We start from the raw sequence: 15653 nt of genomic DNA, 5'->3' as shown, positions 1-15653 counted from the left end.
TGAGAGGTTTCTGTTTCTAAATGTAATCTACGGTTCTTCGGGTTCCACTGCGTTTACACCCGAAACATTATTGTTGGATGTGAAAAGTCTGACACACATGCCCTAAGTTAACACGGGTGACGCTCACATGAGGAATGATAGCATAGGAAGTATTGAACTCATGAATCACAGGGTAAGCTGGGTTAACACAGCCACAGTGAGCGGTCTACACATGGCACTAAAGTGGCGCTACATAGACAAAAAAACAGGAATGAAAGTGTCTTTACAATAAAATCAGGGACATGCTCCAATAGTAGGGCTTATGTCTCCACTCATTTTAATCCCAATATGTGGGTGCAGACTGCGATTTATTGTGTTTTCTTATCTGAAAACAAAATTTGAATCAACACTTTAAGAAATAATATATGAAGAGTAATCTATAATTGAAGTTGGTTAGGTATTTGTGGGACTATAGTTAGGCAACCCAGTACTGTATAGGGACATGAAGTCAAGCACTGTTTTTCGCTACTACATATCACACAAAACCTGAAGTAACTTTTGATGCCAGTCAAAGAGCAGTGCTCCCACGGCATTAGAATGTGCCGTTCAAATTCATCATTTGTGAGATCTAAGGCACATTTCAAGCAAGATCAGAAAATAACTTTCATCTCTCCATTGACTCCATTGATATGAACATATTTCTTGTTCACTAAGGTCCAAAGAGTTGGAAGTAGATTGGCGTGGCTTAGGCTCTGCACACGTGCAATAACAAGGTTCAAGAACCCTTTCTGTATAATTTGACTCAATGAATGAATTGACTAAAGCTCTTCTTTGTAGATACATAATCTTGGGAGAAACGTTGAGTGCAATACGGTGCAAACACGTCCATATTTGATGGAAAGCAAATATAAAGGAAAAGGAAGAAGATCAACCTGCAAACATTTGCTTTTGATCCAGCCTATTTTTCTGAATGCAACTGAGGTGATTGTTGAAGTTCAGTGGTATTTTACTGTGAAGAACAGCAAACTACACAAACTACAGACGTCCAGTAAGGACAAAAACAAAGGCAACAGCTTTTGTCACTTGTTTTCTCACATTCGTCACAACAATCCATATTCAAATTCAGCCTCAGTCTCCACCACTGTGTTAGTGTACATGTGCATTTTCCAACCAGACAACTGTTCCAAGTCTTCTGAGCAGTGACTCAGTCTTTTCTGTCCTTATTTACCTCCCACATCAGAATGAACAGATTCATCGTCTGACCTACTTTTCCCTCTGAAACCGAGAAACAGCCAGTAGGTGTGAAGACTAAAACCGGTGTTGTACTCTGAAGAAACGAACCTTCATCTCAGCGCAGATGCTTGTTTACATCACAAGTCTTAGGTGAGGTTAAAAAACAAACAAAATGTTTGACTAAAATTTGACTTTAAGTACACACCAAGCCAACACTGAGATGTAGACACAGCAGGAGATGTCACATCCATTTTAGATCAGCCACTCTTTCCTTTGCCTCTGTCTTTACTGTATTTTCTCTTTTCTTTTTTGTCCTTTAAAAATACAAAGGACTGACCAACAACCATTGGCTCTACTCCATATTACAGCCAGAATACAACAAAGAAAACAACACAGAAAAAAATATACATACATATATAAACTAATTCAGTATAGTTTAGGCAACATAAATTAGTATAAGATTAAACCTTTTACAATGAAATTATTTGAAAAGGCTGTAGCTTAAAAGTGGTTAGAGATAAAGCAGACTGTAAATGAGAAAGTGAGACCCAAAGTTTGGCAAGATGGGTAGTAAAATCACTCATCTAGTACGCTTGTAATGATGTCACCTGGCCATCGTGAATTGCATACAGATGTTCATAGGGTGACTCTTCCTCATGTGATGGCTGGGCATCATCATTATAGTGTACTGCGTTTTCTCGTGGCTTCTTCTGCTTCTGCCTTCCCGATAAACAGTGTTTTGTTTGTTTCTGACAATGACGCCAACCTGTCTGTTACAGTGAACGACTGTGCTGTCATGAGGCACAGAAGCAGCTTCACTTTCTGTCTTGCAGCATCACTAAACATCACCAAAGGATGAATAAACAAGTGTCCGCCATCTGCCTGTGTAACTACATGAGGCTCCATATTGGCAGCAGGACTTGTTTAAATGCTGCAATAATGCCAGTCGCAATTTTGCAGCTTTGGTGCTTAAAGGATGAAGTCAGGACCACCAGATGCTAAAGTAGGTCCTTGTTAGTTGACCTAAAGTCAAGAGTGAAATGTAAGGGTGACATCTTTGCCAGAGCAGATTCAAAAGTCAACATGAACCTCCACCCTTCAAACAGCTTTTATTGACAGTTTTTGAATGTAACATTGTCCTGTTTTCCTAATGAATTCCACTTTTGCTGAGATTATATCCAAGTGCATACATGCCTATGTTTATACACGTGTAGACGCTCTACACTATGCATATTCTTGCTTAGCTTTGTCTGAAAAGCACTTTGTGAACTGCGCTCTGAAGGCTCCCACATAAAGTTTTATTTTAACACTATTTGTTGGTTGGGGATATCATTTCAACGGCGAGCTTCTTAAATTCAAAGCTAAAATGAGAAAATGGAGTGACATCACATGACTGAGATCCCAGCTGTCTCACCAACAAGCTCTGAAGCCGTGGTCCTCTCACTCACCAACCCACATGACAACTGGTGTCAGAGGTGGGATGAGAGGCCCTCAGAAGCATATTCAGATCATTCTACTGTATGAGTGTGAAGGACCCACTCCACACGGTGAGGTCAACCCATGAGAAGAAGCACAAGGACACAGACCTGTGAGGGAAGTACAGAGAGATGTCTGATGAAGTGAAGTGCAAGCTTCCGCTTCCAAGAGTAGTAAAGAGAGTGAACAGTAAAACCTCAAACAGTGTTGATGGTAGCCATATGTATCTCTTGGTGCTGTGTGTGAAAAAGTTTTAGCCAGGTATTTAGATATCCATTGGCTACTTCGGCCAGTGTTGAGGACTTTTAATATACCTTTACTGAACTATGTAATACATGTGTCACGAGGTTGGACCGCTTTCAATGTAGACAGTTCTTGCATGCATATCTGTTATCAGTGGCGGGAGAGATATATTTATGGATACAGCCTGAGTGCACAATGTGGGTGCAGTCAGTACATTCCGGCCCAAAGCTGTTTGAATTCCCCATGGTCCATTAGAAACAGATCCTTTGAATGTCTGCAGCCATATTGGTTGTAATTCTTCTGCTGTCACAGGTGGAAAAGGTGAGGTTGAGCCAGGATGGATGAGTGGGGATAAAGGAGTGGATTAGGGCGAGACATGAAGGGTTAGAATCAGGTGCAGAACCATAGCTATTTTCCGGTAATGGACTCCATAAAGGTGCGACATTACATGACACACAGTCAGAAATAATGGATCATTATATGGCAGGCTATGGAGGGCACGCTGTGCTTCTCACTCTAAAGCCATGATCACGTGTGGTGCCGAGCACATGCATGGACTATTCATGGAAAAATAGCAGCACTCTCTTCGTTGGGCACAAACGAAACCAGCACAGAATATTCCAATAATGACCCCCAGAACTGGCTGAATTATTCAAAACACAGAGGTAAGATCACACCCAGCATTTCCAAAAACACCCAGAGGGTGCACGTGGCATGCCAGCGCACGGACCATGAGGCCAGATTCACCTTGTTAGAGCAACTGGAGCCCTTGAGGCTTTACAGCAGAAGAGAACTACAATGCTTGAACTACGCAAAAATAACACACACACAAACAGATAAATGACCTCCCTCAATGTTTTTGTGATCTGGCATGAATCTGTGAGAACACAGCCGTAAAAAAGGTGGACCTTATATAGCAATACCATTAAATATTGATTTAATGTTAATTATAGATTACAATCAAGCATTCTAGATTACTCATAGTCCATGGAGCAGTAGGTCTGAGAGCCGTTTCCCTGCAGGGAGGAGATCAGTCGACATTATGATCATAAATGTGACTGTCCTCCTGAGCAGGAAAGATCAGGATGAACTGAGGTCTATTGGAGATGTTGTGCACAGAGTGAGGTGTAATTACACACACTGCAAGGGTGCACGGTTGCTCAGCAACAAGTGTGGATGTGAAGCTGAGGTCTGGTCGGGGCTCATCAGGGCACTGGCATGTGAAGAGTGTCTTTATCACAGCACTGTAATAGATCCACAAAAGGCTGAGGCAGTCGCACTGCCCTGGGATCAGACGACTAGGAAAACATCCACCCACTAGCTGTTGTGTTAACTGTAAAACAAAATATATCTCAGATGGAAGAGGCTGGCACACAAACCGTCTTAGCTGGTGGAACTTCCAACTATCAAAGCCACAGGTCTAGTTTACTTCGCAGCTTCCAGTAACATGTGGTGCTGAAGTCAAAACCTCCCGTTCACATTAAGGATTATTTGTTCAACAATGAACCTGAATGTACTTGCCCATCCAAATTGTCTCCTCCAACTTCAAAATGGAGTATAAACAAACCAAGCAATGCTGTAATTATTCATTCCATTTCGAACAAGACACAATTCACCTTGTTTCACACCTGTGTGCTATTGTAGTCAAACAGCTCCCTCCACATCACTTATACTACAAAAGTGGTTGTCAAGCGGCCTGGTTAGGTCTAATTTCAGGGAAAATAACAAAAGTAAAACCACATGACAAAACACTTTTAGCAGCCCGTGTTCTCATGGAGCTTCGTGACACAGTTCAGGTGGTCCAGATGTGTGTCAGTACAAGACACTTAACTCCTAATGGAAGAGATGTGCTGCTGCGTCGCAGCCTATTACCATCAGCGTATGATCGTGTGAGTGAATGGGTGACTTTGGCGATCAGCGGCACATTAGTCACACATTTTGCATCTGTTCTGACTGTAAAATAAAGGAAGATTAAATCAACACAAGAGGCACGATTACTGCTTACAATGTTATGCATGCTTTTGAGCAGTACAGTGCCATGTTACAGCGCTCCACAGCGCCTCTTATCAGGATGCAGGGAAGCAAACGGACATTTTTCCAAATAGAACAATAGAAAAAACGTTTGCTCAATACTTCATAATACTTTCAAGACCTGCAAAACAGCCAGGCGATTGTGCTGTGAATATAAAAATCCAGTCAGATCAATATTAGCATAGCATATTTCTATTTGTTGACTGTTCAATATACATTCATCGCGTCAACAGAATATGAAATATTAATTTAATTTTCTTTATATTAAAAACTAGGTTTGTAAAAATCTGTGCGATAGCAGAGGGGGTAAATGACAGACTAGATTTTAATGTGCAATACCTAGTTCATCCCCAACTAAAAAGTGCCTCAGTATTACAGTGCCATCCTCTGAGGAACCAAATGAAGTCTAAGTGACCGAACGCCATTATAAGAAATGTGAGCTAACATCCCAGTCAGGTCAGTTATTCATGCTCTACCACTCATACCCATTACGTGGTTGCGCTCATCAATTAACCGCTGTATGGTTTTGTACTGTGGGAGGAAACCGGAGCACTAAACACGCACAGAAAGAAAGACTTCATCTTCTCACAAACCTTGCTAATGGCAGAGCTCTTTCTGCAAAATAATGTTTGTGTTGTGGCAGTGGAATCACGTAAACAGTGTAGACAAAGGAAGATTGTTTTTAAGGGCACACATTCAAGTGTAGTCGAGTGTTAAATGCACCGTGAGGGAGTTGAAGTTCTGCTATTTTAAGGAAATGCCTTGGTACATAACAACTTCAGACATCCAAAGGGAGCCTGCTGCAAATGAGAGGAGGATGAATTCTCATGTAGGATGGCTAACTTTGTTCCTCCAGGACAATAATCTAGCAGAAAAATGACCTTTGAAAGTGCAGCATATTCATCAATGACAGATTTGGGACTCACAATAGTTGCAGACTTTGGCTTTCCTCCCAAACAATATTTCACACGGTAACTGTTACGGTAAATGTTATTTTTCTGTTTCCCAAGTAGGACCGACTCACCACTTTAGGTTTGAAGGGTGGCTGTATCTCTCTGTTCTCCAGACGATCCCAGTCAATGCGTCTGAAAAAGGCGTGTTCTCTGATGTCACGCTCTCCCTCAGGTCCGCAGCCAAGGCGCTTGGATGGATGCTTGGTCATCAGCTGTTGACGTGCAAATGTTTGAAAGCATTAAACAGTGACAACAAAATGGGTATTAGATAAAGGAAAGTGTCAAATGAGGCAAGTATTTCTCATGTTATCAAGTACATAGTATATGTAATAGTAAAGTTGGGATCTTCCTACAAGCACTGTTGGATGTGGATGCTTTTTGTAATGCACTGCATACAATTTAAGATACACTATCAACACCATGATGAGGAGTCCGCACAACAAGAGCAACAGAATGTTCCCAGTGTGCAGAAAACTTCCTCAGCTGCTGATGAGGACAGAAAAATCCACCTCAGCTTTCTGTCTGTTCGCAGGATCGTCAGCCACAGAGAGATACGTCCTGACTGACACCCACGGTCACTTTGCACCTGGAACATTCCCTGACAGCAAGTGACTGACGGCGATGACCTGTCAATCAAATGCAGATGTTTTGTCTCTGACTGCCACAGATGAATAACCAGCACGGTTGTTAATAATCCTCACACAAGGAAACGTGTTGATGATACGTGCGTGCAAACGTTACAGTGGAGAAAGCTCTTTGAAAATGATGGTGAGCTAAATCCCAGTTGTTCACTCAACATCCTGAGGAAATAAGATGACATTTATCTTGTCAGTGATCTGCAAAATAATGCGCTTGGCAATGGCTATGGCTTCTTTATAAGGAACCCAAAATGACTGATGGCCCAAATAAAACTGAGAGTAACAGCCGAAGCAGTTTAAACAAACAGAAGGCAGCTGGCCGTCTGAATTAAAATAGCAAGGAATAGAATCATCGGCAATGAAGGGGATCATGACTTTAGTGGTAACAGTACAATAAATAGACAAAGTCACACCGCTGTCAAGGAAGGAAAGTTCAATGGGAGTCAAGAAAGAGACAATAATAATAATAATAATAATAATAATAATAATAATAACAATAAGTATAAAGCATTTTCCATCTCCAGCAAGATGGAATGCTCTTGTTCTCTTTCTGTAGCCATGATGAACTGCGAGAGCAGACACAACCCTAATTGAACGTCACATTACTGAGATAGATGTGCATCTACCGCCATGACCTACTTAGCCAAATCATACGTTATTATGCCATGCTAATAATAAAAACTGCAATGGTTTTTGGCTAATGATGATGGATGTGAAAGGTAAAGGCGCAATAATGACGCAGGTGAATACATAAAGCTTTTAGATGTGGAGGCTAAGGCTAAAATAACTGGGAGTCAGAGAGGGAAAAATTGTGATCGGGAGAGAAACATTGAGAAGAACAAAATCTACAAGGGAGCTCTTCACTATAAAATGGTGGACAGAGCAGTTACTATTTAACCGGAGAAGGACCAAAAATTTTCTGCAGCTGATGACACCCCTGCCAGGCCACCAGGCGTCCAACGTTTCAGTGATTGCCTCCCTCACCTTCTCCACCAGCTCACTGCCACCGTGAGGTTCAGGAAGACTTTGAATGAGTCGCTGCACTCATAGCCCTAATGGCAGCAGTTTGCCCATGAATTTTAACATTCTGCCATTTACCTTCGTCACTTTGGACCAGGAACATCTGACACCTTGTTCCTCTAGCAAGCCAAATGTTGCTTCTATAGTCCGCTCCAAATGTAAGTTTTAGTTTAGATCAACTTTTAGGTTCACCAGGGTTTCATTTAATTGTGGAAAAAAATTTCCAATCCATCCAAAGAAAACACACAATTGGACTTGTTCGGAACTAACTTGAACTGAACTAAATAACATGATAAGAACTCTAAAATGACACACATAAGGTGCTTAAGATTATAAATTTGAACTATTCTGCATGTCTACAAAAGCAAGCATTCAATCCACCCAATTTTTTTTGAGTGTGAGCGCCAACACCTTTAGCCACCGAGCCAGAGTTAGAAAAGGCTTGGTTTGAAGAACACACAACTTTCAGGCAGAGTGTGAGAGGTAGAGTGACACAGAAGACTCAGACAAAACAGTGGGTGATTGGTCCCAGAAAAGGTCAGCTCAAGACACAGTCGACACTCGAGGATCTCAAGAAACGCTTCATCTTGAAGCGACGATGACGGTCGATCATGACAGAGGTCAGAGGTGAGTAGAGGCCACCCCAAACACGGCTCAAATTAACGCTTTAAATTTGATTTATGTAAAGAATTAATATTATGTTATATAAACTTGTATATAAACTGCTACTTAGCCATAACAATACATTATTCGCTCTTAGTCACAGTTAAAAAAGTTTCATTCACAATGAGTCTCTAACATGTTTTTGTTCTGTTTTTTCCAGAAAGTCCTAAAATAAGCCCTGTTCCTCAGCCACACACTAATACAGTCTGACTTTTCAGATAGACAGTCTACATCCAGAAAGCTAAGAAAAGCCTCCAGCATAACAAGCGGGGGAGGATCACAATCCTCTAACATGAATTTAAATAATCTTGGCCCCATCGCTATGATCCGAGAGTTTTAAACTGCAGAGAGACGAGCTTTGAGAGTTACCACGAGCATATTATTGAGGATCCCGAAAGCAGCTAATATAGTGTTGCTGTTTTGTGCTTTCTTATTCTCTGATCAGCTAAAAACTCCCAGTGAATTCATTGAAATAAGACTGTGAAAAACATAGAGAATAGATAATGTGTGACAATCTTCTTACCCCTTTACAAATGGAGACGGCTTCTTTGGACAGGGACTTGGGGTAGGAAACATTGTGCTCCATGATGGACTGGAACAGCTCATCTTCATCCTCTCCATCGAATGGCGGCTAAAGGCAAAGTCAGAAAAACAAGTCTTATTTCGATGAATCCTACATTGTGAGAAAGACAGATGTAAAATAAGAAGCAGGTGTTCCAAACAGGCCACATTATTATTGATGAGATTGTAAAATCTCTGTTTACAAAATATCATTTACAGTATATAACAATGTAACAATCAACAAATATAACAAATATATCAATGAAGAACTAACACAGAAATAGCTGCTGTGCTTCCCGACAGAACTCGCAATTTGAAATTGAGCTACCTCACGCATCTAAAAATGGGGCGCAAGCGGAAAAAAAACAAATTGTAGCGAGTTAAATTATATCGAAGAACCAGGATCATGAGGAGAGAATTTGTTGAAAGAAGATGGAAGTTCGTTCATCAAGAGGAGAAGGTAGTGATGAAAGAGGACAACTTTTTTCCCGTGACACTCACCACAGAGAAGCAATACACTTAGATTGGCCTCTGGCAATTTACATGAGGACTGACGCCGCAATCTGTTCTTACTTTACTATATAAAACATGTGACCCTTCGATGGCCCAGTTGGGCTGAGTTCTTATATAAGGAAAGGAGTCGAAAATGTTGAAAAAAAAAAATCTTTCCCCTTCCTTTCCTTTTTCCTAAAGCAAAACTCTCTCCAAGTCAGAAAAACAAGTCTTATTTCGATGAATACTATATTGCGAGAAACAGACACATTATTATCACATTATTATCAATGAGATTGTAAAATCTCTGTTTACAAAATATCATTTTGTGTTTGCAAAATATCATTTTGTAAACAGTAAGCAGGAAAAAAATATTTAAATAATGATATAAAAATATATCATCTATTCACATTGCATGTATAAGGCCTTAAAACAGATGTTATGAACATTAACAATCCTGCATGACAACTTGTACATAGAGGTAACAGTGTTATTAGCTCTAATATATACGGTGCAGTTATGCAGGGTTGGGGTTAAGTTATTGCAAGGAGTTCTTGAGTCTTCATTACTGGATTAAGTCCACAACTTATTATACTTCATCAACCTAAATGACCACACAAGATTATGAGCATAACATCATATATAATGCCTCATAAAAGCATTATGATGTCATATGAATGTTCAAATAATGCATTTCAGATTATTAATTAATAAATAAATTAGAATACACTTAAATTTTCTTTTGTAAGTAGTTAATACTGCATTGTATTTTTTGAGCAAAGCAAATAAAATTTTACTAAATTGTGACAAAATGAAAGTGTATTATTAGGAACAGTGTCACATGAGAGTGTGTTCGGTAAAGGCTGTGATGAGGCTGGTAATAACTGATTCTTACAGGAATAAATGAAGCAGAGGCAGGACGTGATCATCTGCTCGCTTCTCAGACATCAGCTCTGCCACTTCAAATTAAGCGTGAGCCAGCGCCTCCCAGGATATCACGGTGCAGTACGCAACTGTAGCAGGACTGAAATAGTTTTATGTTTCAGCACTACCATGTCATCAAACTGGCGTTTGAAGGGTTTCGGTTTGGGACCAGCACCGGTCAAAAGATTTAACCCATGAAAATATGTCCTTTTTTTATGGGCATTTTGGAAGGTGAACCTTTTCTTAAATCATTTACTTAAATTAAAAAAAAAAAAAAAGATTTACAAAGTATATCAACCGAATTGGCATTAATAATATTTACTAACAATATGAGAATAAGAATAAAGAATAAATATGCACACATATGTATAAACCAATTAAAATGAAGAAAGATAGAATATAAAGTACAGCAAAACAAGTCTAAATTTGTACAAAAAAAAGTCGGCATGTCTGTAGCAGTATAGAATCCATACGTAGGTGAGCGGTGGTGGGAAATTCAGCTGAGGCGGCCACCTAAACACACTACTCAGTCATCAGCCAATAGGAAACGTGGGAACGCCGTCCTCAAGAGCAATCTGTGCTTTGCTGTTACCACAACATGGAAAGGCTTACACAAGTGCAGGGCTTCTCAGCGTGTGAGGAACTCACCTGTCCTGCAAGCATCTCGTAGAGCAGCACACCATATGCCCACCAGTCCACTGAGCGTCCATATGGCTGATATGCGATAATCTGTGAGGAGAGATAAAAATAACTTCAGATCAAGGGCTGAGTCGCCAATCACAGTAATGGTGCATTCATTTGATAAACCAGATGGTTTATTCACAAGGAACGACATGACTAGTTTCCATATGTAGCCTGTATGTACGGTCAACTGCTTTTGCGCCTGGATATCTCATCCGTCTCTTACACCATGAGTTTGGAGACTTTTTCAGGGAATGTGTGATAGTTTGGCAATTAAAAGATGCCCGCCCTTCTAAAAAACATTTTTTTTTACACAAGATGATTTCAGCAGACTTCATTTGGATCAGTATCACAATACTCTGGGATAGTATCCTGTTATGTCGCGATGCTCACCGTAGCGCATCATCACACATAGCACATTACATACAAATGAAATAGAAGCACACATTTGTGGGAATAGACTTAGAAATAAAGATAAACTTCATAGTCTCAGCACCATCAATTTCTCCTGTGCATTTCTTATGTCTCCATGAGTGTTGGGGAACATATATGAACTATTATTAGCCAATGACTAGCGCATGAACTGTAAATCAATAACTATGGTGTGGTGTCTAGAAGTTATTTGTTTTTACACCTCTGGGCAAAGGGAAGTTTTGAAAAGAAAAAATGATAATGAAGATGATGCAACCTCCACAAAAGTAAATTAATTTGAACATTTTATGGCGTTACTTTCTTTTACAATTTACTGACATTTCTTTAGTATTTATTTTGAATATAAAACATATTATTTTATTTTATCATATTTTGATATTGTTTTATTATATTAATTTTATTCATGATGTATAATTTTACTATTTTCTCAAGAGTTTGCATCAAGTTTTTTTTTTTCGTTTCTTTTTTTCTTTAGTAAATTTGACAAATATAACTTGCAACTGGTTCTGCTGGTGGATGGTTTCATATCATTTCACAGGGCTTTGGTTTGTTTACATGTATGTAGAATAAATACAGTTAGAGAAATGAGTAATGAAACAGAGTAATGAATCAGTTCTTTTACTTGAATGGGTCCCAGAGCCATTTGTTCTGGAAAAGGTGGACCCCGAGCTCAAAAAGGTTAAGAACCCCTGGCTTAGCGTGAACTTTCAGTGACCATTCCAGAGCAAAATATGGGATTAAAAAGACACAAAATAGAACTTTATTATACAGGCTAATATCTTGCTCATGCACATATGAATAAGTTGTTTATTTATGGTAATATATGTTCCCTAATCTAAAGTGGACCCAGGAAACTAAAAGTTGCCCACAGACCAGCGTGGAAATCGCCACTTGCCGTGTAAATAAACCCACATTTTTGCCTGAGAAGCAACGCGTGGGAACTTCCAGAGTGTCCCCCCCATCGTCACCACCTCACCATCCAGGCAAACACACCTGACATCACCAAATAATGTGGTAATTATCACGGTAATGTCACAAAATAAAATATAACAATCATGAACTAACACAAAAATAGTTGCTGTGCTGGCAGGTATAAGATTTCTTTCCAGACAGAATTCGCAATTTGAAATTGAGTTAACCCGCGCATTTAAAAATGGGGAACAAGTACAAAAAAAAAAAATGTAGCGAGTTAAATTATATTGAAGAATAAGGATCATCAGCTGTTGAAAGAGGATGGAAGTTTGTCCATCAAGAGGAGAAGGTGGTGATGAAAGAGGTCAACTTTTGTCCTGTGACACTCACCACAGAGAAGCTCTACACTTAGGTTTACATGAGGAATGACGCCGCATTCTGTTCTCACTTTAGAATATCAAACATGTGATCCCTCGATGGCCCAGTCGGGCTGAGTTCATGTTTAAGGAAAAGAGTCGAAAATTTTTAAAAATAAATTCTTTCACCTTCCTTCCCTTTTTCCTACAGCAGAACTCTCTTATCGCTGCGACCCAACTACAGGTAAACAACACCTACAACTTACATAACTGTTCCAGGGTCAGCGATAGCTTTAAAGCCGGACCTGGACTGACACTGAACGTGACTTCACCTGGCCACCGAGATGAGAGTGTCATTGCTCTTCTTGTTCGGCATCTACCTGTCTGTTGCCAAGGTCTTCGGAGGCGTTTTCCCTTTGGAAAACACTGTCGGACCTGAAGATGTCAGCCTGCTCAAAGACCTGATGATTCAGATTCTCTCAGGTGTGTAAACCCTTCTACCATAAGGACTGAGATGAGTCTGACAGCGTTCTCATTTCAAGACCAGAGGAGAGCGTTCGCTGATGATCTTTTGGAGGACCTGAGGAAAGAACTGGACTCTTTAAAGAAGGGATTCACAGGTCACACCTTTTATTCTACACTTATTCATAGAGGTTGTGGGGACCTTTTTTTGTTGAATTGACTTTTAATATTTAAAATCAGACCATGAAGCCAGACTGAGAGTCAGTGAGATGCAAGAAGAGGAGCAGAGGAAACTAGTGCAGCAGGTTGTGCGACAGTACACAGGTAAGAGTCTAACCCCAACATATCGCAGCTGATCAGTAAGGACGACCCTTCTCAATGACCTGCCTCCTTTTCCATCATTGACCAGAACTGGAGGCTCGACTGGATGAGAGTGACTTTGAAGGACGACTGGAGCAGCTCGAGCTGGCCGATAAAGGTCACGAAAACAAGAAATGAATTTTTTATAATTGTAGATGTCTCCTTTTCTAAGCTTGTGTCATGATTTAGACTTCCCTGAATGTCTGAGGTGATGAAGTATTTATCATTTTCTTGGAACAATAGTGCTGAATTTCCAGCTGACAGACCTGGGGAACACACTGGGGCGAGTGGAAGCGACTGCCAAGGCTCTTGGGGAAGATGTTGCAGGTAAATAATTACAGATGAGCTATCGCTGCTTTATATGTAGTAATATTCAACTCAATTCTCATGTGATAACTCACCAGGTCTGGAGGCAACGTTTGATGACTTCTATGTTCAGGGGGAGGAGCAACAAGAGGAGGTGACAAAGATGCAGAAGCAAATTCAAGGTAGATTTTCATATGACTATCAACAATTGCTTCACTAAAGAAGAGACCACTGGTCTGCCTGACAAACCCAGGGTTATTACAACATTAATAAAATAAAAAATAAGCGCAGTCATAATATGTCAGATTTTGTCTAATATTTAAGGTTCTTTTTAAACCCAAAATTCCAAATGAATTTGCCAAACCGACTGTGACCTCTTGTATGTTCCTTCCTCTGTCAGGTTTGGAGTCTAAACTGGAGTCAAGCAGCAGCCTCGTGCAGGAGCTGAACACCCGACTGAGAAATGCAGAGACTGAGGTCAATGATTTAAAGTCTGTGGATGAAGGTGAATTCATTAGGGCCGGATTTATATCTACAACAGCGGACATTAATCCATCACTGCTCTGAGCAGAACTTGTGGCCAAATGGAACGCCAGCAATATTGAAATGAAATTGGAGCACCTGCAGACAGCGAAACAAGGTGAACACTGCCACGCTACTTACTGTGTTTTAAACAAACCATCTGTTTGTCCTGACACTTAAGTCTCAAATAAAACATTCTCAGACTGGTCACTTCTGTGTTTATGCAACAGAGATGAACATCAGGCTGACAGATTTGGAGAATAACACTGCAGAAGTGGATGCAGAGTTGCAACTTTTGAAGACAGCTGATGAAGGTCAGTATAAATCTGTTTGACTTAACTATCATTCTGATATAATGCATCAAGATATCAACAAAATGCATACTGTTTTTTGCTTTTTAAACACACCAAATCCAAAAATAAGTATAAAAATGCTGAGAAAACAAAGAAAAACAGATGTTCAAATATTTCAATGTGATGACATAAAACAAATGTGATTGATATCAAATGTATCACGTCAAGAATCTGATGACTCTCCGCAGTGCTGGATTCCAAGTTCGTGACCAGTGAAGCTGTGATCAGTGACATGAGAGTGAGCATCACAGTAGCCCAAACCCGACTGGATGCACTGGAGAGATCAAATAACGGTCACCATCTATGAGCCACGCCTTCATTACTCGGTGCTCAACTATGGCTCATTAATACGTTGGCTTTTATTTCCCTGCAGCATTTGAAGACAAGATCAATGCAACAGAAATCTGGAGGCAGCAGGTTCAGGCTCGGCTTGAAGAAGCAGAGACGGCTGTGAGTTCACTGCAAACGTCACATCAAGGTCAGCAGATAACTACAGATGGATTTATATTTTATATTATTTTTATATTATATTTTATCGTTTTCACGTGACATCTTTTTTGAGAGATCTTTATGGTGGATATTTTTTAAAAATCTTACAAAACAAATGATACGAATAAATCAAAAAGTAAATATGGTTGGGAAAATTGTCTTGTCTTCTGTTGGAAAAATAAAATCAAAGGAAAAAATCTTCAAAGGAAAGCCCAAACATACTACATTATAATCACTATCATTTATTTTATGAGTGAGAGGATTGAATTCCCTGTGAATATTTTTGCTGCCAGTGAACTGAGAAAGTTACCCGTTTATCTTTTTTTTCCTTTGCAGAGTTGACAGACAAACTGGAGGCCAGCAAAGTTGTACAAGACAAGCTGATAAGTAAAGTTGACCAAACAGCAGCAGCAGTGGAGGAGGTGGTGTCAACTATGACTGAGGGTAAAGTTCCCGACATAAACTTCACTAAACAACTTAGCAGAAACGAAAAGAAGCACAAAACACGCAAGCTTAAGCTATGTTACTCAAACGTTTGCATCATCATCCATTCATCCAGAGTAGTGG

At 39.9% G+C, this 15653-nt stretch overlaps 1 protein-coding gene across 1 annotated transcript in view; it reads right to left on the bottom strand.

Moving 5' to 3' along the window:
* LOC128753481 (protein kinase C alpha type-like) overlaps positions 1–15653 on the bottom strand; it is a 91572-nt gene that overhangs the window by 5940 nt on the left and 69979 nt on the right. The window contains exons 14-16 of the mRNA XM_053855220.1: positions 10862–10942; positions 8760–8867; positions 5987–6127 (exon numbers count right to left, since the gene is read on the bottom strand). Of these exons, the coding sequence (XP_053711195.1) occupies positions 5987–6127; positions 8760–8867; positions 10862–10942 (330 nt within the window). The remainder of the gene's footprint in view (positions 1–5986; positions 6128–8759; positions 8868–10861; positions 10943–15653) is intronic.

This window comes from Synchiropus splendidus, chromosome 2 (genome assembly GCF_027744825.2).
Source record: "Synchiropus splendidus isolate RoL2022-P1 chromosome 2, RoL_Sspl_1.0, whole genome shotgun sequence".
Classification (NCBI taxonomy): Eukaryota; Metazoa; Chordata; class Actinopteri; order Syngnathiformes; family Callionymidae; genus Synchiropus; species Synchiropus splendidus.
This window is presented reverse-complemented; position numbering and strand designations above follow the sequence as displayed.